This window comes from Rhinopithecus roxellana, chromosome 5, assembly GCF_007565055.1.
Source record: "Rhinopithecus roxellana isolate Shanxi Qingling chromosome 5, ASM756505v1, whole genome shotgun sequence".
In the NCBI taxonomy this organism is placed as follows: Eukaryota; Metazoa; Chordata; class Mammalia; order Primates; family Cercopithecidae; genus Rhinopithecus; species Rhinopithecus roxellana.
Genome location: NC_044553.1, coordinates 6,066,805 through 6,090,132, shown reverse-complemented (window position 1 = coordinate 6,090,132; position 23,328 = coordinate 6,066,805). Strand labels below are relative to the sequence as shown.

The 23,328-nt window shown below is 44.2% G+C and overlaps 2 protein-coding genes and 1 non-coding gene across 3 annotated transcripts in view; 1 reads left to right on the top strand and 2 right to left on the bottom strand.

Annotated features, from left to right (window-relative positions):
* Positions 1–10,311, bottom strand: part of KLHDC1 (kelch domain containing 1) — a 59,885-nt gene extending 49,574 nt beyond the window's left edge. The window contains exon 1 of the mRNA XM_010389492.2: positions 10,107–10,311. Within this exon, the coding sequence (XP_010387794.1) occupies positions 10,107–10,202 (96 nt within the window). The 5' untranslated portion in view covers positions 10,203–10,311. The remainder of the gene's footprint in view (positions 1–10,106) is intronic.
* Positions 10,312–16,357: 6,046 nt separating this feature from the next.
* Positions 16,358–23,328, top strand: part of POLE2 (DNA polymerase epsilon 2, accessory subunit) — a 53,399-nt gene continuing 46,428 nt past the window's right edge. The window contains 2 exon segments of the mRNA XM_010389494.2: positions 16,358–16,444; positions 21,487–21,587. Of these exon segments, the coding sequence (XP_010387796.2) occupies positions 16,377–16,444; positions 21,487–21,587 (169 nt within the window). The 5' untranslated portion in view covers positions 16,358–16,376.
* LOC115898039 lies at positions 20,181–20,306 on the bottom strand. Its single transcript, XR_004057800.1, has one exon. It is a non-coding gene; the product is annotated as a U6atac minor spliceosomal RNA (small nuclear RNA).

Sequence of the window (23,328 nt, the reverse complement as noted above, 5' to 3'; positions counted from 1 at the left end):
AACCCGGTGAAACCCCGTCTCTACAAAAAAATACAAAAGATTAGCCGGGCGAGGTGGCGGGCGCCTGTAGTCCCAGCTACTCGGCAGGAGAATGGCGTAAACCCGGGAGGCGGAGCTTGCAGTGAGCTGAGATCCGGCCACTGCACTCCAGCCTGGGCGACAGAGCGAGACTCCGTCTCAAAAAAAAAAAAAAGAATGCTAATAGCAAAAAATTAGAAACATTGAAATATTCACCAATAATGGAATGGATAAATTGCAGTAAACTCATATAGTAGAATGTTATATAGGATAAACATCAAATGAATAGATCCAGAGATGATTTTCAAATTATTTAACAACTGGCTCACACCTGTAATTCCAGCACTTTGGGAGGCCGAGGTGGGTGGATCACCTAAGGTGAGGAATCCAAGATCACCTTGGCCAACATGGTGAAACCCTATTTCTACTAAAAATACAAAAATTAGCTGGGTTTGGTGGTGGGCACCTGTAATTCCAGCTACTTGGGAGGCTGAAGCAGGAGGATCACTTGAACCCAGGAGGTGGAGGTTACAGTGAGCTGAGATCGTGCCACTGCAATCCAGCCTAGGCAACAAGAGTGAAACTCTATCTCAAAAAAAAAAAAAAAAAATTCATGAAAGAAAACATATGCTATGATTCCAAACCAAATAATAATTGTTTAGAGATATACGTGAGGTACAATTATAAAGAAATTTAAGACAGTGGTAACCTGTATGAGTGGGGGTGCTGGGAGCAATGCAATCAATGCAGGATAAAAGGAAGCTTCTAAGGTATTGTTTATTTCTTAATCTAGAAAATAAACAGTTGTTTACATTTAAATAATACTTATTTTATACATTCTTTTGTACATATATTTCAAATTCAAAAATTAAGTAAATAAAATGGTAAGAAATGAATATTAAGTAGCTCACAGAATCATCAGGGAGGCTGGAGAACCAGCCTCTGGTCTATGTAAGGAAGAGCGAGGTCTGAAACCATGCCAAGAGAGCAGGTCTGTGGTCACTGGTGTACACCACACTGCTGCCTTTTATGCAAAGAACCTTGATCTTCCTAAACTGTATTGCAGGCTAAGAATCTTCTACAGGTCGTGGTTTTTTATATCTTTATTCCCAAGTCCAGATCTAGCACAGATTCATTTAACCAATGGAGTCCTAGCCACTTGACTGCAACCTAGCTGCAAGTGAGGCAGGAAAAGTTAGTACCTGACTTTCAAGTATTTTTATTGGGTACCTACTATGAGTTATAACCAGTTCTAGACATTGAGGATACAACAGAGAACAAGTTATATATCTTATATTTTATGAGGATAAGTAGGAGACAACTAGAATGAATACCCTGACAATATTCACTCACTAGGGGAATACCACAAATAGAGAAAGGAGGTTTATATTGTGGTCATTTAAAAAGAATGATAAATGTCTTCCATATGACACAGATGACCAATGTGATCATTTATTAATATATAAAGTGGAACTATTAGGTTAAAGAGAAAACACACCTTACACTTTTGATACACATTGCTAAATTTCTCCTCAAAAGTTACACAAACTTGTACTCATATTACCAGCGTACTAGTAATTCATTTCTCCATGCTCTTCATCAAAATTCTTTCTAATCTTTGCAAACTGGAGAAGAAAAACCTCATTGTGATTTTTACCTGGGTTTCTTTCGTTTGTATGATATTTGTATTTATTTTGTAAATTGTACTTATCCATTGCTCATTTTTCAATGGGGATGTTATCTGTACCTTTTTTTTTTTTTTTTTTTTGAGACAGAATTTCACTCTTGTTGCCCAGGCTAGAGTGTAGTGGCGTGATCTTGGCTTACTGCAACCTCTGCCTCCCAGGTTCAAGCGATCTCCTGTCTCAGCCTCCTGAGTAGCTGGGATTACAGGCACATGCCACCACACCCAACTAGTTTTATATTTTTAGTAGAGACGGGGGTTTCACCATGTTGGTCAGGCTGGTCTCGAACTCCCGACCTCAGGTGATCCATCCACCTTGGCCTCCCAAAGTGCTAGGATTACTGGCATAAGCCACCGTGCCTGGCCAAAAATCAGTTTTTTAAAAGTCTGATCTGCCAATTTTTTCCATTATAGTTTTTTCCTCAAGATTTTAGAAGTCATATATTCTCTTCCAGTATTATATAGCTTAATTTTTCTGTATTTAACCCTTCAATCCGAAGGCACCAATAATATTTTCCTCTAGCTATCCTAGGATCATTTATTGCATAAGTGATCATTTTCTCAGATTTGAAATGCTACCTTTTAAATACAAAATAGTCTTATATTTTTCTCCTTACATGCTTGGCTGTTTTTGTAGTTTTTTCGTTTTTCTTTTTCTTTTTTTTTTTGAGATGGAGTCTTGCTCTGTCGCTCAGGCTGGAGTGTAATGGCGCGATCTTGGCTCATGCAACCTCCACCTCCCAAGTTCTAGCAATTCTCCTACCTCAGCTCCCCGAGTAGCTGAGATTACAGGCATGCGCCACCACACCTGGCTAATGTTTTATTTACATTTTTAGTAGAGACGGGGTTTCACCATGCTGGCCAGGCTGGTCTTGAATTCCTGACCTCAGGTGATCTGCCTGCCTTGGCCTCCCAAAGTGCTGGGATTATAGGCGTGAGCCACCGTGCCCGGCTGTTTCCGTAATTCCTTTCACATTTCATTGTACTATCTCTACTTGCATCAAGTCAACTAATTATTATGGTATTGTGATATGTTTTAATATCCGACATGGTAAGGCTTCCATCTTCACTCTTTTCAAACATTTTCTAAATTGATGCTTTTTCCCTTTAAGTCCATATCCATAGCAGAAACACGTAGTTAAGCATATGTATACAAATATTTCTTTCAAGTGACAGGGTCTCTGTCACCCAGGCTGGAGTGCGATGGCACAATCATAGTTCACTGCATCCTTGAACACACGGGCTCAAGTGATCCTCCTATCTCAGCTTCCGAAGTAGCTAGGACCATAGAAGCACACTACCATGCCCAACTAATTATTTTCTTTTTGGCAGAGACAAGGGTCTTGCTATATTGCCCACACTGGTCTCAAACTCCTGGACTCAAGCAATCCTCCTGTCTTGGCCTCCAAAAGTGCTGGGATTACAGGCCTGAGTCACCACACCCAGCCTGTGAAGACACTTTGGGAGGCCAAGGCGGGTGGATCACCTGAGGTCAGGAGTTTGAGACTAGCCTGACCAACATGGTGAAACCTCGTCTCTACTAAAAATACAGTAATTACCTGGGCATAGTGGCATGCACCTGTAGTTCCAGCTACTCGGGCGGCTGAGGCAGGAGAGTCAGTTGAACCTGGGAGGCAGAGGTTGCAGTGAGCCGAGATCGCACCACTGCACTCCAGCCTGGGCAAGAGCGAGACTCCATCTCAAAGAAAAGAAAAAAAAAAAAAAACGTATTCAGAGCAAAACGTATTAATATCAACTATATTACAGAAATAAAACGGTTCAAATGATTAGGACCATAAAAGGAAAACCATACTATCTGCAAACATGCCAAGACATCGAGTTTTCTCCCTAAATTTGGAAAAGCTATTCACAACTTTTAATGTTCCTTGCAGTAGCACCAAAGTCTGTGTGAATTTCTGTAATGTGGAAATGATGTAGAACTAAGAGCAAAATCATATTCTGACACCAATTAGAATCGACCATTTACTTTTTTGATATTATCATTCTTACCTCTGGGAGGGGTTATTTTCAGATACTAATATAATGGCCTTCAGAATATGTTTGACAATGGAGCAATTAGTAATTTAGACAGATATCAGTGAGCTTTAGAACATATGTTTGTCCATTTTAATACATTGTTTGTGTCAATGAAGAGGAAAATTGTGACTGGAATATCTGGAACCATCGATCATTATACTTAACTACTGAGTATTGAATACCACCAGATTCCAGGGCCTTTTAACTATCTTCTGTTTAGAACGATGGGAATAAGATAATTGTTAGAAGAATTCTACTTTTTCTCCTGATATGCCATGTCTTCTGATTTTTTTTTAAAGCCTATACTACCCATATGTTTTCTTTTTTGCCTCCTACTCTCCCTTTCCTTCCACTTATGCCTTAGACACTTCTTGACTGCTGATAATCCTTGGAATTTAAAAAAGTGGTAGACTCAGGATCTACATCTGTATTGTATTTTCCAGAGTGGTTCTTACAGCATCTCTACTGACTAGATTAATAAACAGGAGAAAAAGAAGTATTTCAATTCAATAACTGCCACCTAAAGAACTGTGATCTTATCAATTACACAATTTTCAAGATTAAAATGAGATGTAAAAAATTCAGATATTTAGGCCAGGCACAGTGGCTCACGCCTATAATCCCAGCACTTTGGGAGGCTGAGGCGGGCTGATTGCCTAACATCAGGAGTTTGAGACCAGCCTGGCCAACATGGCAAAACTCCGTCTCTACTAAAAATACAAAAATTAGCCGGGGCGTGGTGGCGCATGCCTGTAATCCCAGCTTCTTGGGAGGCTGAGGCAGGAGAATCGCTTGAACCCAGGAGGCAGAGGTTGCAGTGAGCCGAGATGGTGCCACTGCACTCCAGCCTGGGCAACAGATGGAGACTCTGTCTCAAAAAACAAAACAAAACAAAAAACAAAGGCCAGGCGTGGTGGCTCACGCTTGTAATCCCAACACTTTGGGAGGCTGAGGTGGGCAGATCACTATGTCAAGAGTTTGAGACCAGCCTGGCCAACATGGTGAAACCTCATCTGTACTAAGAATATAAAAATTAGTTGGGCGTGGTGGCATGTGCCTATAATCCCAGCTACTCAGGAGGTTGAGGCAGGAGAATATCTTGAACCTAGGAGGCGGAGGTTGCAGTGAGCTGAGATTGTGCCACTGCACTCCAGTCTGGGCGACACAGCAAGACTCCGTCTCGGAGAAAAAAAGTTTTCATTTATGGGCTCAAAAGAAATCTATACAGATATATTACAGATTGCTATTTTAAGTGAATTTTTCACTTAACTTTTACAACATCAAGAATACAGCAGATGAAGTCTGACACCTCTACAAGTGGCAGAACTCAAAACAATCAAAGTTTATTTCTCATGCATATAGCCATCTTTATACTAGACTCTTTGCATCAAGAATAAATGGTGGAAATATCAGACACTAACAAAGCACAATCCCCTAATTTATCATTAAAAATTTGCCTTTGGAAATCCAATACATGTCGGTTGGTATCTGCTGCCCTTGAGGTCCAATGGCCATTAAAGTCACTTACTCTAATCGACTCATTTTCCTTATTTATACTGTAGGGATATGACCTACTTTACGGGAATACAGTAAGAATATGTAAGATTAGGGATGTGAGAGTACCTAGCACATGCCAGATGTAGTAAGCACTCAAAAGTTAGTTCTCATTTTCCCCCACTGGTACTGAAACAAATTAAAAATAAACACACAAAACAACAACAAAAACCAACTTGAATCTGAGAATTATTTAACATACACAGTACAGGCATACCTCATTTTATTGTGCTTTGCTTTACTATGCTTGACAGATATTGCATTTTTTAAATAAATTGAAGGTGTGTGGCAACTCTGCATCAAGCAAGTCCATTGGCACCATTTTTCCAACAGCATGTGATGCTCACTTCGTGTCTATGTCACATTTTGGCAATTCTCACAGTATTTCAAACTTTTGCATTACTATTATATCTGTTAGGATGATCTGTGATCAATGATCTTTTATGTACTACTGCAATTGTTTTGGGGCACCATAAACTGTGCCTGTATAAGATGGCGAACTTAACTGATAAATGTGTGTGTTCTGACTACTCCGCTGACCAACCACTCCCCCGTCTCTCTCCCTCTCCTTGGGCCTCCTTATTCCCTCCTTAGTCCCAACACTCTGGGAGGCCGAGGCGGGCGGATCATGAGGTCAGGAGATCGAGACCATCCTGGCTAACACGGTGAAACCCCGTCTCTATTAAAATTAAAAAAAATTAGCTGGGCGTGGTGGCGGGCGCCTATAGTCCCAGCTACTCGGGAGGCTGAGGCAGGAGAATGGCGTGAACCTGGGAGGTGGGGCTTGCAGTGAGCCGAAATTGCGCCACTGCACTCCAGCCTGGGCGACAGAGTGAGACTCCATCTCAAAAAAAAAAAAAAAAGTAAGTAGGCCAATTAGTAACTCTACAATGGACTCTAAGTGTTCAAGTGAAAGGAAGAGTGGCAAGTCCCTCACTTTAAATCAAAAGCTAGAAATTAAGCTTAGTGAAAAAGGCAAGTCAAAAGCTAATACAGGCCAAAAGCTAGGCCTCTTGTGCCAGTTAGCCACATTGTGAATCCAAAGAGAAAGTTCTTAAAGGAAATCAAAAGTGCTATTCTTTTTTTTTTTTTTTTGAGATGGAGTCTCGCTCTGTCGCCCGGGCTGGAGTGCAGTGGCTGGATCTCAGCTCACTGCAAGCTCCGCCTCCCGGATTTACCGCCATTCTCCTGCCTCAGCCTCCGAGTAGCTGGGACTACAGGCGCCCGCCACCTCGCCCGGCTAGTTTTTTTCTATTTTTTAGTAGAGACGGGGTTTCACAGTGTTAGCCAGGATGGTCTTGATCTCCTGACCTCGTGATCCGCCCGTCTCGGCCTCCCAAAGTGCTGGGGATTACAGGCCTGAGCCACCGCGCCCGGCCCAAAAGTGCTATTCTAATGAAAAATGAGTAACATGAAAGCAAAACAGCCTTATTCCTGACGTGGAGAAAGTTTTAGTGGTCTGGATACAAGATCAAAGCAGCCACAACATCCCCGTAGGCCAGAGCCTAACCCAGAGGAGGGTCTTAACTCTCTTAAATTCTATGAAGGCTGAGAGAATTGAGAAATTGCAGAATTTTGAAGCTAATACGAGTTTTTAGGAAGGAAGCTGTTCTTCATTACATAAAATTGCAAGGTAAGGCCAGGCACGGTGGCTCACACCTGTAATCCCAGCACTTTGGGAGGCCAAGGTGGGCAGATCTCCTGAGGTCAGGAGTTCGAGATCAGCCTGGCCAATATGGCAAAAATACAAAAATTACTAAATTACTACTAAAAATACAAAAATTAGCCAGGAGTGGTGTCATGCACCTGTAATCCCAGCTACTCAGGAGGCTGAGGCAAGAGAATTGCTTGAGCTCAGAAGGCGGAGGCTGCAGTAAGCTGAGACCTTGCCACTGTACCACAGCCTGGGCAACTCTGTCTCAAAAAAAAAAAAAAAAAAAAAAAGTGCAAGGTGAAGCAGCATGTGCTCATGTAGAATCTGCAGCAAGTTATCCAAAAGATCTGGCTAAACCCTGTCTCTAGTGTAGCTACCTGATGAAGGCGGCTACACTAAACAATAGATTTTTTTTTTTTTTTTTTCTGAGACGTAGTCTTGCTCTGTCGCCCAGACTGGAGGGCAGTAGTGGGATCTCAGCTCAGTGCAAGCTCCGCCTCCTGGGTTCTCACCATTCTCCTGCCTCAGCCTCCCGAGTAGCTGTGACTACAGGCGCCTGCCACCACACCCAGCTAATTTTTTTTTGTATTTTTAGTAGAGATGGGGTTTCACCATGTTAGCCAGGATGGGCTCGCTCTCCTGACCTCGTGATCCGCCCGCCTCAGCCTCCCGAAGTACTGGGATCACAGGTGTGAGCCAACACGCCCGGCTGACAATAGATTTTTAATGTGGATGAAACAGCTTTATATTGGAAGAGGATGCCACCTAGGACTTTCATAGCTAGAGAGGAGAAGTCAATGCCCGATTTCAAAGGACTGGCTAATTCTCTTGTGAGTGGCTAATGTAGTAGCTGTCTTTAAGTTGAAGCCAATGTTCATCATTCTGAAAATCCTAGGGCCCTTAAGAATTATGCTAAATCTACATTGCCTATGCTCTAACAACGGAACAAGAAAGCCTGGATGACAGCATGTCTCTTTAACAGCACGGCTTACTGAGTAGTTTAAGTGTACTGTTGAGAACTACTGCTCAGAAAGTATCACTCACTGCTCATTGACAACGCACCTAGTCACCCAAGAGCTCTGACGGAGATCTACAAGATTTATCTTTTCATGCCTGCTACCCAATATCCATTCTGTAGCCCATGGATCAAGGAATCATTTTGACTTTCAAGTCTTATTATTTAAGAAAATACATTTCATGGCTGGGCACAGTGGCTCACGCCTGTAAAAAATACAAAAATTAGCCAGGCATGGTGGTGCACACCTGTAATCCCAGCTACTCAGGAGGCTGAGGCAGGAGAATCGCTTGAACCTAGGAGGCGGAGGATGCAGGAGAGACTCCGTCTCAACACACACACACACACACACACACACACACACACACACACACACACAATCAAACTGCATTGCATGCTACAGAGAAATATTTTGTGAAAGGAAGGGTCAATGTGGCAAACTTCATTGTCTTATTTTAAGAAATTGCCACAGCCACTACAACCTTCAGTAACAACCACCCTAATCAGTCAGTAGCCATCTACATGGAGGAAGACCCTCCATGAGCAAAAAGAATACAACTCACTGAAGGCTAGATAATTCTTAGCATTTTTAAGCAATAATTTTGAAATTAGGTATGTACAATTTTTCGTTTTGTTTTGAGACGGAGTCTCCCTCTGTCGCCCAGGCTGGAGTGCAATGGCGCGATCTTGGCTCAGCCTCCCGACTAGCTGGGATTACAGGCATCCGCCACCACGTCCGGCTAATTTTTGTATTTTTAGTAGAGACGGGGTTTCACCATGTTGGCCAGGCTGTTCTCGGACTCCTGACTTCCGGTAATCCACCCGCCTCAGCCTCCCAAAGTACTGGGATTACGGGTGTGAGCCATCGCGCCCGGCCAGGTATGTACATTTTTTTTTTACACATAATACTATTGCATACTTAACACACTACAGTGTAAACATGACTTTTATATGCACTAAGATATCAAAACATTCGTATGACCTCGCTTTATTGCAGTGGTCTGGGACAGAACCCGCCATACTTTCGACGTATGCCTGTCTGTTGGTCATTTCAATGTGATTCAGTCACGTTACAGGTCTGTCACATAATGGTAGCGAGACAGAAGATGTAGGTTCTACTATCAGTAGAACTTCCAGATGGCTTAAGAAAAAAAATCTGTAAACTAAGAGGGTTGGCATATAGTATTCCTGTTTTCCAGCTTTACCATTCTTGCTTCTATAATTCTGTGATTATGGACACACAACACACACATACGTTCAAACCTCCATTGTAATAAGAATTTTAAAGCATAATATTTCTTAGCATATTATTGCTAACATGGGTCTATTTTGAGACCAGAAAAATATTCATAGTCATTAGTAAAGAAACACCACTAATAATAGCTTAGAAATATTTAAATATATAGGCCAGGCACGGTGGCTCACGCCTGTAATCCCAGTGTTCTGGGAAGCCAAGGAGGGCGGATCACCTGAGGTCGCGAGTTCGAGACCAGCCTGACCAACATGGGAAACCCTGTCTCTACTAAAAACACAAAATTAGCCGGGCATGATGGCACATGCCGGTAATCCCAGCTACTAGGAAGGCTGAGGCAGGAGAATCGCTTGAACCTGGGGTGGCGAAGGTTACAGTGAGCTGAGATCGTGCCATTGCACTCCAGCCCTGGGCAACAAGAGCGAAACTCCATCTCAAAAAAAAAAAAAAAAAAATTTAAATGCTTCAGTGATTTCAATATTTTATTTCGAATCGCGCCGTGGGAATAAGGAAATATATACAAAATGATACAGCGCGGCGTCCTCGGGTCCTTCTAAGTCTGCGCCAGTATTTAAGGATAATACTTAATCGCGCTGTAACTGCCTTTGCATTGGGCAAACCTGGGTTACTGAACTGCTGGGGGTGGGGGGTGGAGAGGGGAAAGACGCCCGGAACCGGGTCTGAGGCTTTAATAGAAGAAGTAACGGCGGGACGACGTCAAGCCCTGGCGCGGTTGTGGGGGCGGCGGCCAGCGGAGGGGCTGGGGGGGCTGCAGGCGCCGGGCGCGCCAGGCCTGGGCCGCGGGCTCGGGAGCGGGTGTGGCGGGCGCTGCGTCCGCTCAGGCCGAGCGTCTCCCGGCGCGAGTTCGCCCCGTCCCGCCTCTTCCCCTTACCACGTAGCCCCCCCACACGTAGAGGAAGTTTCCGTCCACCACGGCGCAGTGGCCGCTGCGTTCCTCCGCCACGCAGAACAGCTGTGAGTCCGCCATTCGCGCCGTCGCTGGCCCGCCGTTTGCCGCGCCACAGCCCCTGCCCGCCCGGCGGCCTAGCCTCCAGTCCCGACTGCTCCACGCACGAACGGAACGCGGCGAGGGTCGAGATTGGTGGAAGGCGGAGTCAGTGCGTCTGCGACGTCCCGCGGCTCTCGCTCGGGAAGTCGAGCGAGGGGCGGCGCGGCTGCGGAGGGACGTCTGGCTCCTCGCAGTGGGGAAGGGGTGTGGGCTTCCCATGCGCAGATTCCTTCTCTCTTGGAATTGTGTTTTGGCAGTACAGCCTCATTTAGTAGTCAGTCTGTAGTCAAATTCCTTGATTATCTCAAAATGTCGTTTCTACAGTTGGTTTGTCCAGCATTGTATTTCGTTGTTAACGCCTCTTAAGACTTTATGTCTTTTTTACTCTAGAATAGCTTCTCTCCCTTCTCTCTTGTGCCATTGGTTTGTTATATGGATTAGTTTTCTTATTTTCCTACAGCCTTCTGGGTTTGGTTCCTCAATGTCCTTTCTCATTAACTTGTGCAAGCTTTCACCATATTTCTTTTAGGCTGGAAGCTGTATATAAAAGCTTTATTAGATTCTAGTTCAGATTTTTTTTTTGGAAAATACTTCATATTGCATCACATTAGAAGGCACTTAAGTGTGGTGCAACTTAAAGATACTTTCTATTGTTTATTTTTGACGATACAAATAAACACAGAGTATCTGCTCCTTTTCTTACACAAAAGGAAGTATATACAGTGTTACTTAACTTGCTCTTTTCACTTGAAGATCCATATCAGGGTACAGCGGTCTCCTCAGTCCTTTTTATAGCTTCATAGCACTCCACTGGTTGGAGGTGTCAGAGCTTATTCAAACAGGTTATTGATGGACATATCGGTTATTTCCAGGTTTTTTGGCTATCATAAATAATGCTGCGATGAATAACGTTATGCATATGTTATTTTGTATTTGTAGAAGCCTATCTTTGGAGTAGAGTTCTATATGTGGAATCCTATTTAACTTTACAAGACGTAACTGGATTTCCCTCAATAGGAGTTTTGTGCCCGGCGCAGTCGCTCACGCCTGTAATCTCACCCCTTTGGGAGGATGAGGTGGGCGCATCACTTGAGCTCAGGAGTTTGAGACCAGCCTGGCCAACCTGGGCAATCCTGTCTCTACTAAAAATGCAAAAATTAGCATGGTGGCGCATGCCTGTAATCCCAGCTACTCGGGAGGCAAAGGCAGGAGAATCGCTTGAACTAGGAAGGTGGAGGTTGCAGTGAGGCGAGATCGCGCCACTGCACTCCAGTCTGGGCGACAGAGCAAGATTCCTTCTCAAAAAAAAAAAAAAAAAAAAAAAAGAAAGAAAGAAAAGAAAAGAAAAAAGAAAAATTCAAGATAGACAAAAGTGATCTATGGTAATAGAAAGCAGAAAAGTGGTTATTTGGGAGTAGGGAGGTGGAGGGGATTTGATAAAAAGGAGTACAGGAAGTGTTCTGGAGTGATGAAAATGTTCTACTGTATCTTGATTGAGGTGGTGGTTACATGGGTGTATACATTTATCAAAATGCATTCAACTGCATACAGATATGTGCATTTTACTTAGTGTAAACTCTGTGTCAATTATGATTCTCACTCCATCACTTTGTTGTTACTAGTAATATTGGTATTGTATTTTTGAAATGGAGCACTTGTCCTCCTGGACTGTAGAGTCTGGTGGAGTCTACAGACCAGCAAACAGACAACATACCGTGCAGTAAGTGTGAAAATAGCAAAAGTCCAGGGCAGCTTGGGTTTACAGAGGTCCTTTAACTCAGATTAAGGGGAGACGGAAGGTTCCTGAGAGAAAGTAAAGTCTAAGCTAAGAACTGAAAAATGAATGGAAGTTGTTCAGGGAACTTTGATTTGTGAGAGGGAAGAGTCAAGGATATGCCTAGTTTACCAGCTTGGTCACTGGGTGGAAGGTGGGTGGAGCCCTTTACTAGGTTAGTCAATATGGGGGGAGGAACAGGTTTTGGTGGTGGTCGGGGAGGGCAGGGGCAATGGTGAGTTCATTTAGAGACACAGTGAGTTGGATTTGAAGTCTAAGAGAGCTAAGGGCTAGAGATAGGGATTTTGGAGTCATCAGCATATAATTGTTCATTTAAGTATTGGGACTTTATGAGCTGGCCAGGTGAAGGAGCCATAGAGGAAGAAGTTGAAAATGTATGAGAGAAACAGAATTGTGATTGGGAAAATGTATGGGAAAAGGGGAATTGTGAGGTCAGATTGTGAGAGGAAGCTGGGCAACTGGAATTGATTATTTTCTCTCCAATTTCTTAATATAAAAAATAGCAAACAAAAAAAGTTGAAAAAATAGTTCAAGGAGTACCTGTGTATCTTCCACTCCAGGTTAATAATTATTAATACTACCATGCTAGTTTTATGTTTGTTGGTATGTGTGTGTGTGTCTTTTTCATTTTGTTGAATTATTTGAGTGGGAGGTATAATGTTGCACTTCAGCACGCATTTTCTAAAAACAGGGATGTTTACCTACATAACCACAATGTTATTACTACACGTAAGAAAATCAACTTTTTTTGTTTGTTTGTTTGTTTGTTGAGACGGAGTCTCTGTTGCCCAGGCTGGAGTGCATTGTCACATCTCCGCTCACTGCAAGCTCCGCCTCCCAGGTTCACGCCATTCTCCTGCCTGAGCCTCCTGAGTAGCTGGGACTACAGGCGCCCGCTACCACACCGGGTAATTTTTTTTTTTTTTTTTTCAGTCGAGACGGGGTTTCACCGTGTTAGCCAGGATGGTCTTGATCTCCTGACCTTGTGATCCGCCCGCCTTGGCCTCCCAAAGTGCTGGGATTACAGGCGTGAGCCTCCACGCTTGGCTGTTATTTCTTGATATAATTTGATATTCAGAATTCCTGAATTGTATTCTAACTATAGCTTTTTCTTCCAAACTGGGACCCAATCAAAGCTTACCTATTGCATTTGGTTGTTAAGTTCTTTTAGTCTTTTTTTTTTTTTTTTTTTTTTTTTTTTGAGACAGAGTCTTGCTCTGTTGCCCAGGGCAGAGTGCAATGGCACAATCTCTGCTCACTGTAACTTCCGCCTCCCAGGTTCAAATGATTCTCCTGCCTCAGCCTCCCGAATAGCTGGGATTACAGGTGCCTACCACGACGCCCGGCTAATTTTTGTATTTTTAATAGAGATGGGGTTTCACCATGTTGGCCAGGTTTGTCTCGAACTCCTGACCTCAGGTGATCTGCCTGCCTCATCCTCCCAAAGTGCTGGGATTACAGGTGTGAGCCACTGCGCATGGCCGGTTTTTGTTGTTGTTTTTTGTTTTTGAGACGGAGTCTCACTCTGTGGCCCAGGCTGGAATGCAGTGGCATGAACTTAGCTCACTGAAACCTCTGCCTCCTGGGTTCAAGCAATTCTCCTGCTAAGTTTGATACTTGATTAAGGTGGTAACCTCTGAATGTTCCATTGTAAAAGTGCATTTTCCCCTGTATAATTATCAGTTATCCGGAGGATATTTTGGGACTGTGCAAATATCCGTTTCCTAAAACACTTTACTTAATAGCTTTATCATTTTATGTCCCTATTCCCCCTCCTTTCCTGCCCGTAGGTAACCACTTATTCCTTGTTCATCCTTCTAGGGGGTAAGCAAATAATCCCCATTATTTGTGCATTCCTTATTCGCGAAATTCACCTATTCACTAACATTTATTTGTAATGCCCAAATCAATGTTGGAAGCTTTCATGGTCTTTTTAGGATATGCATAGAGAAGCAGAACATTTGAGTTGCCTATCACGTACATTCCCAGATAAGGTTAAACAGAGTGACACTACCTTCTCGTGTCATCTCTCATACTATAAGTAAATGTCCCTTTTCTGGTACATTTAGTGCTGTATTTTCAGCATTTTTGCTATTTTTGTTGGTGATTTTGCTGTTTAAAGTTGCCTCCAAACACAGTGCTGAAGTTTTGTCTAGTATTTGAAGGCACAAGAAGGTTGTAATGTGCCTTATGGAGAAAATACATGTAATAAATAAGCTTCCTTCAGCTATGAGTTATAGGGCTGTTGGCCCTGAGTTCAGTGCTAATGAATCACAATATAAAGAGTCTTTAAATAACAACACACATAAAACAAGGTTATATATTGGTCAGTTGATGAAAACATTGTCACCAGACGCTCACAGGAACTTAATTCTGTACTTCCCCTAGTAGCAATGGTTTAGTATTCACTAATTATTTGTTGGTGGCTACTTATAAAATCTAACTATCACAGGTACAGTAATGAGAATTAACTGTATGTCTTTCTATTCCTATCTCCTATTCTTTCTTACATAAAAATTAAAAATTTCTTTGTACTTTTTGTCTTTGAAAAATATTTCACTAAATAAAGAGAACTGTGTTCAAAAATCACTTGTGATGTTATGTTACCAATTTAATATGCAATTAGGTGTATCAGTTTTAGTATGCATTCAATTTTAAGCTCACCTTTTTATTTTCTATTTTTTGAATACGTAAGACACACACATGCATTAAAAGTCTCACTGTAAAGAAAGTTTTCACTTTCATCCCTATCCCCTCACCCCTTTATAGTTAATCATTTTTGTGGTCTCCGGTTTAACCTTCCAGAGTTGTTCTGTTGTTGTTGTTGTTTTGAGACAGTCTCGCTCTTGTTGCCTAGGCTGGAGTGCAATGGCACCATCTTGGCTCAGGGCAACCTCCGCCTCCCGGGTTCAAACGATTCTCTTGCCTCAGCCTCCCGAGTAGCTGGGATTACAGGCATGCGCCACCATGCCTGGCTAATTTTTTTGTATTTTTGTAGAGATGGGGTTTCTCCATGTTGGTCAGGCTGCTCTCGAACTCCCGACCTCAGATGATCCGCCCACCTTGGCCTCCCAAAGTGCTGGGATTACAGGCGTGAACCACTGCGTCCAGCTTTTTTTGTTTTTGAGATAGAGTCTTGCTTTGTTGTCCAGGCTGGAGTGGTGGCACGATCTCGGCTCACTGCACCCTCCGCCCCTGAGGCTCAAGAGATTCTCCTGCCTCAGCCTCTCAGGAGCTGGGATTACAGGCACGCGCCACCACACCTGGATAATTTTTGTATTTTTTTTGTATTTTCTTTTCTTTTTTTTTTTTTTTTTTTTTTTTTGGTAGAGACGGGCTTTCACCATGTTGGCCCGGCTGTTCTCGAACTCTTGGCCTCAAGTGATCTGCCAGCGTCGGCCTCCCAAAGTTCTGGGATTACAGATGTGAGCCACCGCACCGGGGCCCAGAGGTTTTTTAAAATGCGAAAACGAATACATATATTTTTGTTTCCCTTCCTTCATTAAACTGCGCTTTAAAAAAAAAAAAAAAAAAACTGTATACGTTGGAGGTCACTTTATATTGGTAATGCAAAATCATCCTCATGTTTTATAAGCCGCGTGTTTACTTATAGTACTCCATGGTTTAGTCAACTCATTGGAGCAAGCGTTTTGAAGTGTGGCAGATTGACAGTCCACTTGGAATCAGAATACCTGAGTTCAGATCCTGACTCCACCACTTAACTCGTCGTTTCATCTTGAGCAAGTCCTTTATCATTTTTGTGTCTCAGTTTTCTCATCTGTAAAATGAGGCTGTTGTGGAAAAGACAGCACACAGCTCATCGGGCTGTCATGAGCAACACATCAATTCACACATTTAAAGTGCTTATGACAGTGCATGGCGCATACGAAGCCCTCAAGTTAAATAAAAGTGGGGTAGGTGGGAGCGATGGAGACTTATAACAGCTTCCAGTAAATGTCGAGGCACAGTATTTCCAGAGCTTGTGCGAAGTAGGGAACCCAACAGCTCTCATGGCCTTCAAAGCAGGGGGATCCTGGGTCCGGGAAGCTCGGCCGCAGTCGTGGAATGTCTAGGGCAGCGGTGAGACCGCTGTGGCTGGCTCAACGCAGCCCGACACCAGGGAAGAAGCTCTGGCCCTCAGTTTCCCGGCAGCAAAGGAGCGCGAGGTGATCTCCACTTTCAGCCTACTCGGTCCGGGGTTGCGAACTGCTAGGTGCGAGTGGCTGCGGCGCGGCAGCATGGACCAAGCAGGGATCTTAACAGGGTCGAGCGCGACCCGGGACAGGTCCAGGGGCGGAGCTGGGCCGGGGCGCGCCCGGGAAGGGGCGGAGCTGCGGCGGTGGCGCCAAATCGCGAATATGGCGCCGGAGCGGTTGCGGAGCCGGGCGCTCTCTGCCTTTAAGTTGCGGGGCTTGCTACTCCGGGGGTGAGTGGGCTTGGGCAGCTTGAGGGGCGAGAGGAAAGAGCTGGGGCCCAGCTGCCTCGTGCGGCAGCGGGACTCACCGCGGCGGCTCCCCGCTCGCGGAGAGGGGGCTTGACCTTAAATGACAGAGTTCTAAGAAGCGGCCGGGCGTGGTGGTTCACGCCTGTAATCCCACCACTTTGGGAGGTCGAGGCGGGCGGATCACGAGGTCAGGAGATCGAGACCATCCTGGCCAACATGGTGAAGCCCTGTCTCTACTAAAAATACAAAAATTAGCTGGGCGTGGTGGCGCGCGCTTGTAGTCCCAGTTACTCGGGAGGCTGAGGCAGGAGAATCGCTTGAACCCAGGAGGAGGAGGTTGCGGTGAACCGATATTGCGCCACTGCACTCCATCCTGGCGACAGAAAGAAACTCCATTAAAAAAAAAAGTTCTAAGATCTTGAGGCTGCCGTGCCTTCTTTGGTTTCACCGACCCGTGCAAGGAGTTTAATGTTTCTTCTAGGCCGGCCCAGTCTCTTTTCACGTGTCAAACTGAGCCCGAGAAGCGGCAACCTGTCTATGGCAGCCGGTTATCAGCGTTGTGACGTGGTCAGCTCTCAGGCTCCCGGGAAGGTGGCTGAGACATCAGATGAGAGACCCAAAAAAGCCCGCTCGCACGTCTACAGTTGCCAATTTATGTGAAAGTCAGGTTTCCTGGGCATATCTGTGTTTTTGAGGACCTATAGAACATATTAACCTTTCCAAGATTTTTCTCATTAAATCTGTTACTTGTTTTAGAGTTCTGTGTGTGTGTGTGTGTGTGTGTGTGTGTATGTGTTTGAGACATGGTCTCACTGTCGCCCAAGCTGGAGGGCAGTAATGCGAACTTGACTTACTGCAGCCTCAACCTCCTGGGCTCAAGTAGCTGGGACTACAGGCGTGGGCCACCATACCTGGCTAATTTTTTGTTGTTGTATTTTTTGTAGAGACAGGGTCTGGCTATGTTGCTAGCCTGGTCTTGAACTCCTGGGCCCAAGTAATCCTCCCGCCGTGGCCTCCCAGAATGCTGGAATTACAGGCGTGAATCACCGCGCCTGGCCTAGAACACAATATTTTATACATATTTAAATACCTGCTGAACTGGATATACCTCACTGTATCAGTTTTTATTGCTCTCGTGTGTGTAGATTTTTGGTTGTTTTTTGTGAGTTTTATGGGACTTTTGACTGTACTTTTGGTTAGTAATGGATATACCTTGGGGGAAAATAATGAGTTTTGTTCAATTGGTCCTTGACATTGTGAAAGCATGAGCAACTGATGAATTATTCTTTTCACTTAGAATTTGACCTAATATTAAGCTTTTGTCATTAATTATTTCAGTCATAAGTATACTTAAATCTGTTAGCTGCAAAGCACTGTGCTAGGGCAAGGGGGTGCAAGAGAGAGCAAGAGCTTTGTAGGGGGCAGATAGTGTATTCTATTGCTGCATGACAAATTACCCCACAACTTAGAGGCTAAAACAGTGCACATTTATTATCTCACATTTTCTGTGGGTTAGGAATTCAGGTGTGGCTTCGTTGGGTCCTCAACTTCAGGGTCTTTTCACAAGGTTGCAGTCAAGATGGATCATCTCAAATGTTGACCAGGCAGCATTTGCTTCAAGCTCATTCAGTTGTTGGCAGGATTCAGTTCCTGATTGCCTTGCAGGCTGTTGGCTGGAGGCTACCCTCAGTCCCTTGCCATGTATGCCCCCGACATGGCTTCATCAAGAGAGAGAGTCCGCTAGTAACTCTGAAGTAACCTAATCAAGGAAGTGACATCTTGTTATTTTTAAATTTTTTCTTTTCACTTTTAAATTTTACTTTCAAAATTACAATACAGTAAGTTTTTCTATCCCTTGTGCTATATCCTATTTTTAAAAACAAGTTACTAGGTCCAGCCCACACTTAAGGGCAGGGGATTACATAGGTGTAACTACTAGGAGTAATGGATTATTGGGGCGGCCATCTTAGAAGTCTGTCTACCATGGATATTAAATGACTATTTCACAGCTATTTAATCTCAGTTGTGAAAGGGATTTCAGGAAAGAAGTGCTATGAGAGTGTATAATAATGTGTATAAACTGCTGTAGAGTCAGGGAAAAACTTCACTTCAGAAGTGGTTTGGGCTGACTGTTAAAGAATGAGCAGGACTTGGCCAGGTATGGTGGTTCATGCCTGTAATCCCAGCACTTTGGGAGGCTGAGGCGGGCGGATCACGAGGTCAGGAATTCGAGACCAACCTGGACAACAAAGCGAAACCCCATCTCTACTAAAAATACAAAAATTAGCCGGGCCTGGTACTGTGCGCCTGTAATCCCAGCTACTCAGGAGGCTGAGGCAGGAGAATAGCTTGAACCCGGGAGGTGGAGGTTGCAGTGAGCCGAGACCGCGCCACTGCATTTCAGCCTGAGCGAGAGAGCAAGACTCCGTCTCAAAAAAGAAAGAAAGAAAAAAAAAAAAGAACAGGACCTGACTAGGTGGAGAGAAAAGTGGGAGAAAATGGCCACGTAAAGACCCCGAAGCAGGAGAGTGCCAGGAAGGCCAGGGACATGGTATGAGCTTAATGGGATTTGGTAGGGGCAAGATCCTGTATGGCTTTACAGGCTTTGGTCTATGCTAAGAACTGTCCCAAGACGCACCCGAAAGGTATATGATTTTAGGGACTCAGTGGTCAAATATTTATGGACCACTTTCAAGTGTAGTTAGAACCCCGTGGAAGGATGACACAGAGTTCTAAGTTACAGTTTTTTGTTTTTTGTTTTGAGACGGAGTCTCGCTCTGTCGCCCAGGCTGGAGTGCAGTGGCCGGATCTCAACTCACTGCAAGCTCCGCCTCCCGGGTTTACGCCATTCTCCTGCCTCAGCCTCCCGAGTAGCTGGGACTACAGGCGCCCGCCACCACGCCCGGCTAGTTTTTTGTATTTTTTAGTAGAGACGGGGTTTCACTGTGTTAGTCAGGATGGTCTCGATCTCCTGACCTCGTGATCCGCCCGTCTTGGCCTCCCAAAGTGCTGGGATTACAGGCTTTAGCCACCGCGCCCGGCCTAAGTTACAGTTTTAAAGTTATCTATAATAACTCAGTTCTCAGTTATCTATAATAAATTGGAGAGATGCAACACCTACACACAAAACAACTAATAAGCAACCCAACATATAGAACAATTAGTGTGATGACTATAACAATAATATGTGAAATGTTAAGTTGTGTGCTACAAATACAGAATGGCATGTAATTAGCTAATTGTTTAATACTGTAATCAGCAATAATATTGATATGAGGTGTAAAGTTGTGTGCTGCAAATACAGAATGGCATGTAAGGGCATGTAACTAGTTAATAATGTTCATTCTGATCATTTTGGGATTTAAGTCAGGAATTAATGTGATTTTATTTTATTTTATTTATTTATTTATTTTTTGAGACGGAGTCTCTCTCTGTTGCCCAGGCTGGAGCGCAGTGGCGCGATCTCCGCTCACTGCAAGCTCCGCCTCTCGGGTTCACGCCATTCTCCCGCCTCAGCCTCCGAGTAGCTGGGACTATAGGCGCCCGCCACCACGCCCGGCTAATTTTGTTTTTGTATTTTTAGTAGAGATGGGGTTTCACCGTGTTAGCCAGGATGGTCTCGATAGCCTAACCTTGCGGTCTGCCCACCTCGGCCTCCCAAAGTGCTGGGATTACAGGCGTGAGCCACTGCACGCCCAGCTGTGATTTTTTTTTTTTTTTTAAATGATGGTCAGACTCATCCATGAAGCAGGTGGCAATGCCTTAACAATATGCGTATTGTCAGGCCTGAGGGCCTCTTCCATCTTTGTCGAGGGGAGTGCCAACCTCTCCTTTCATATAACACAAATTCATGTGATTTTAATGAGTGTTGCTTCTATGATTATATTTCAGATGTCATAGTTTTTTTAAGCCTTTTTCTTTTTTTGAGATGGAGGCTTGCTCTGTCGCCCAGGCTGGAGTGCAGTGGCACGATCTCGGCTCACTGCAAGCTCCGCCTCCCGGGTTCACGGCATTCTCCTGCCTCAGCCTCCCGAGTATCTGGGACTACAGGTGCCCTGCCACCATGCCTGGCTAATTTTTTTGTATTTTTAGTAGAGATGGGGTTTCATCGTGTGTTAGCCAGGATGGTCTCCATCTCCTGACCTCGTGATCTGCCCGCCTTGGCCTCCCAAAGTGAGGGGATTACAGGCGTGAGCCACCGCGCGCGGCCAAGCCTATTTTCTTTTTCTTTTTCTTTTTCTTTTTTTTTTTTTTTTTTTGAGACGGAGTCTCGCTCTGTCGCCCGGGCTGGGGTGCAGTGGCCGGATCTCAGCTCACTGCAAGCTCCGCCTCCCAGGTTTACGCCATTCTTCTGCCTCAGCCTCAGGAGTAGCTGGGACTACAGACGCCCGCCACCTTGCCCGGCTAGCTTTTTGTATTTTTTAGTAGAGACGGGGTTTCACCGTGTTAGCCAGGATGGTCTCAAACTCCTGACCTCGTGATCCGCCCGTCTCGGCCTCCCAAAGTGCTGGGATTACAGGCTTGAGCCACCGCGCCCGGCCTTTTTTTTTTTCTTGTTTTATAATTGAAAACAGTGATTATTGGAATTTACTTTGAACAAGTGCATTATGAAATTAAATATATGAGTGTCTGTTATGTTCAGAATATGGTGCTTGACATTGAAACAGATGGACTCTTGCCTTAAATGTAGGGTAGTAAGTAGTACAAGGCTAATGTGATATATCAGATCTAAGGTATATGTAAATATGATTTTTAACAATTTCAGAAGAAAGGGAAGATTGCAGCAGGTAGAGCTGGTCTAGGAAGGATTCTTAGAGGAACGATGTGATTTGAGGCTTTATGTTAGCAAGATATAGGAGGATGATTTTGTTCAGAAAGCACAGGAAAGATGAGTGCTATTTGAAGAGAGAAGTTAGTGTTCTTCCTTTCAGTGCCAGATTGATGAGTGTTTGCCGCTCTTTGGCAGAAAACTTTTAGCCTTTAATTACTAATGACCTGCCTCATTTTTTCTTTCCTTTTCTTAGTGAAGCTATTAAGTACCTCACAGAAGCTCTGCAGTCTATCAGTGAATTAGAGCTTGACGATAAACTGGAAAAGATAATTGATGCAGTTGAAAAGCAACCCTGTAAGTAATATTTTCTGATAACTCCTAAATTGTTAATATAGTTCTGCATTTCAGTTAGATGTATAGGTTTAAAGTGAAGTTGAGGCTTCAGTATTAAGATGTCCCAGTGTTATAAGATGTATGCATGGTAGCATTTCTTTCCAAGGGGTAATACCTTTAGTTTATTTTAATTTTTTTTTCTTTCTTTTTTGGGACGGAATCTCGCTCTGTTGCCCAGGCTGGAGTGCAATGGCGCTATCTCGGCTCACTGCAACCCCCACCTCCTGGGTTCAAGCAATTCTCCTGTCTCAGCCTCCTGATTAGGTGGGATTACAGGCACACACCTCCATGTTGGGCTAATGTTTTGTATTTTAGTAGAGACGGGATTTCACTGTGTTGTTCAGCCTGGTCTCAGACTCCTGGGCTCACGCAGTCCACCCACCTCAGCCTGCCAAAGTGCTAGGATTACAGGTGGAAGCCACCATGCCCGGCCTTCTTTTTTATTTTAACTGTTGAAGACATCCAAACCTTTAATTTAGTTGGAACCTCAAGATGTTCCCCAAGGGCCCTTTTATAGTTCCTCTCCCCTGGTGGAGGTGTCACCACCGTGTTTCCTGCACTTGGCTTCTCATTTTGATCTGGTCTTTTACAGTCACTTTGTCTCTCCTAGTGGCTATTACCATGTCGTATTTAAGTGAGGTACTCCTAAATGTTTGGGAGGAAAAAAGAGTAAAGTAAGCAGAGCTGCCATTCTCTTCTTAATTTCTTCAGGGAATTTTTTTTTTTTAATAGAATGGCTAGTCGTTTTAACTTAATTTTGTAAGTCTAATTTAAAGGGCAGAGATAGTAACTTTTCAGTAAAAAGCAATTCTACTAATGCACTGATAATGAATATACTAAACAGAGTTGGAAAGCATTTTACTGAAAGCAAACTACAGAAAATAGACTTTTTTTTTTTTTTCCAAGGAGTCTCTCACTGTCACCCAGGCTGGAGCTACAGTGGTGCGATTTTCGGCTCACTGCAACCTCTGTCTCCTGGGTTCGAACGATTCTCCTGCCTCAGCCTCCCGAGTAGCTGGGATTACAGGTGTGCACCAATATGCTTGGTTAATTTTTGTGTTTTTAGTAGAGACGAGGTTTCACCGTGTTGACCAGGCTGGTCTCGAACTGTTGACTTCAGGTGATCTCCCGCCTCAGCCTCCCAAAGTGCTGGGATTACAGGTGTGAGCCACCGCGCCTGGCGAAAACAGACATTTATACAAAATTATATAACACTTGTGATAAGAATAAGTGGGCCCAGACATGGTGGCTCACACCTGTAATCCCAGCACTTTGGGAGGCCGAGGCTGGTGGGAATGCCTGAGGTCAGGAGTTCAAGATCAGCCTGGCCGACATGGCAAACCCTGTCTCTACTGAAAATACAAAAATTAGCCAGACATGGTGGCAGGCGCCTATAATCCCAGCTCCTTGGGAGGCTGAGGCAGGAGAATCGCTGGAACCTGGGAGGCAGAGGTTGCAGTGAGCTGAGATTATGCCACTGCGCTCCAGACTGGGTGACAGAGTGAGACTATGTCTCAAAAAAAAAAAAAAAAAAAAAGAATAAGTGGATTTCAAGAAAAGCGCATTCTATAAAAGATGGTCATTTTTTTTCTTGAGTATACCAAAGTTATGAAACATAAGGTGACCCAGGAAGGTAGAGGTTTGGGAATTCCTTCAAGGATTTCCTTTCTACACAGCGCTTCCCTCTTCTCCTTCTTTTTTT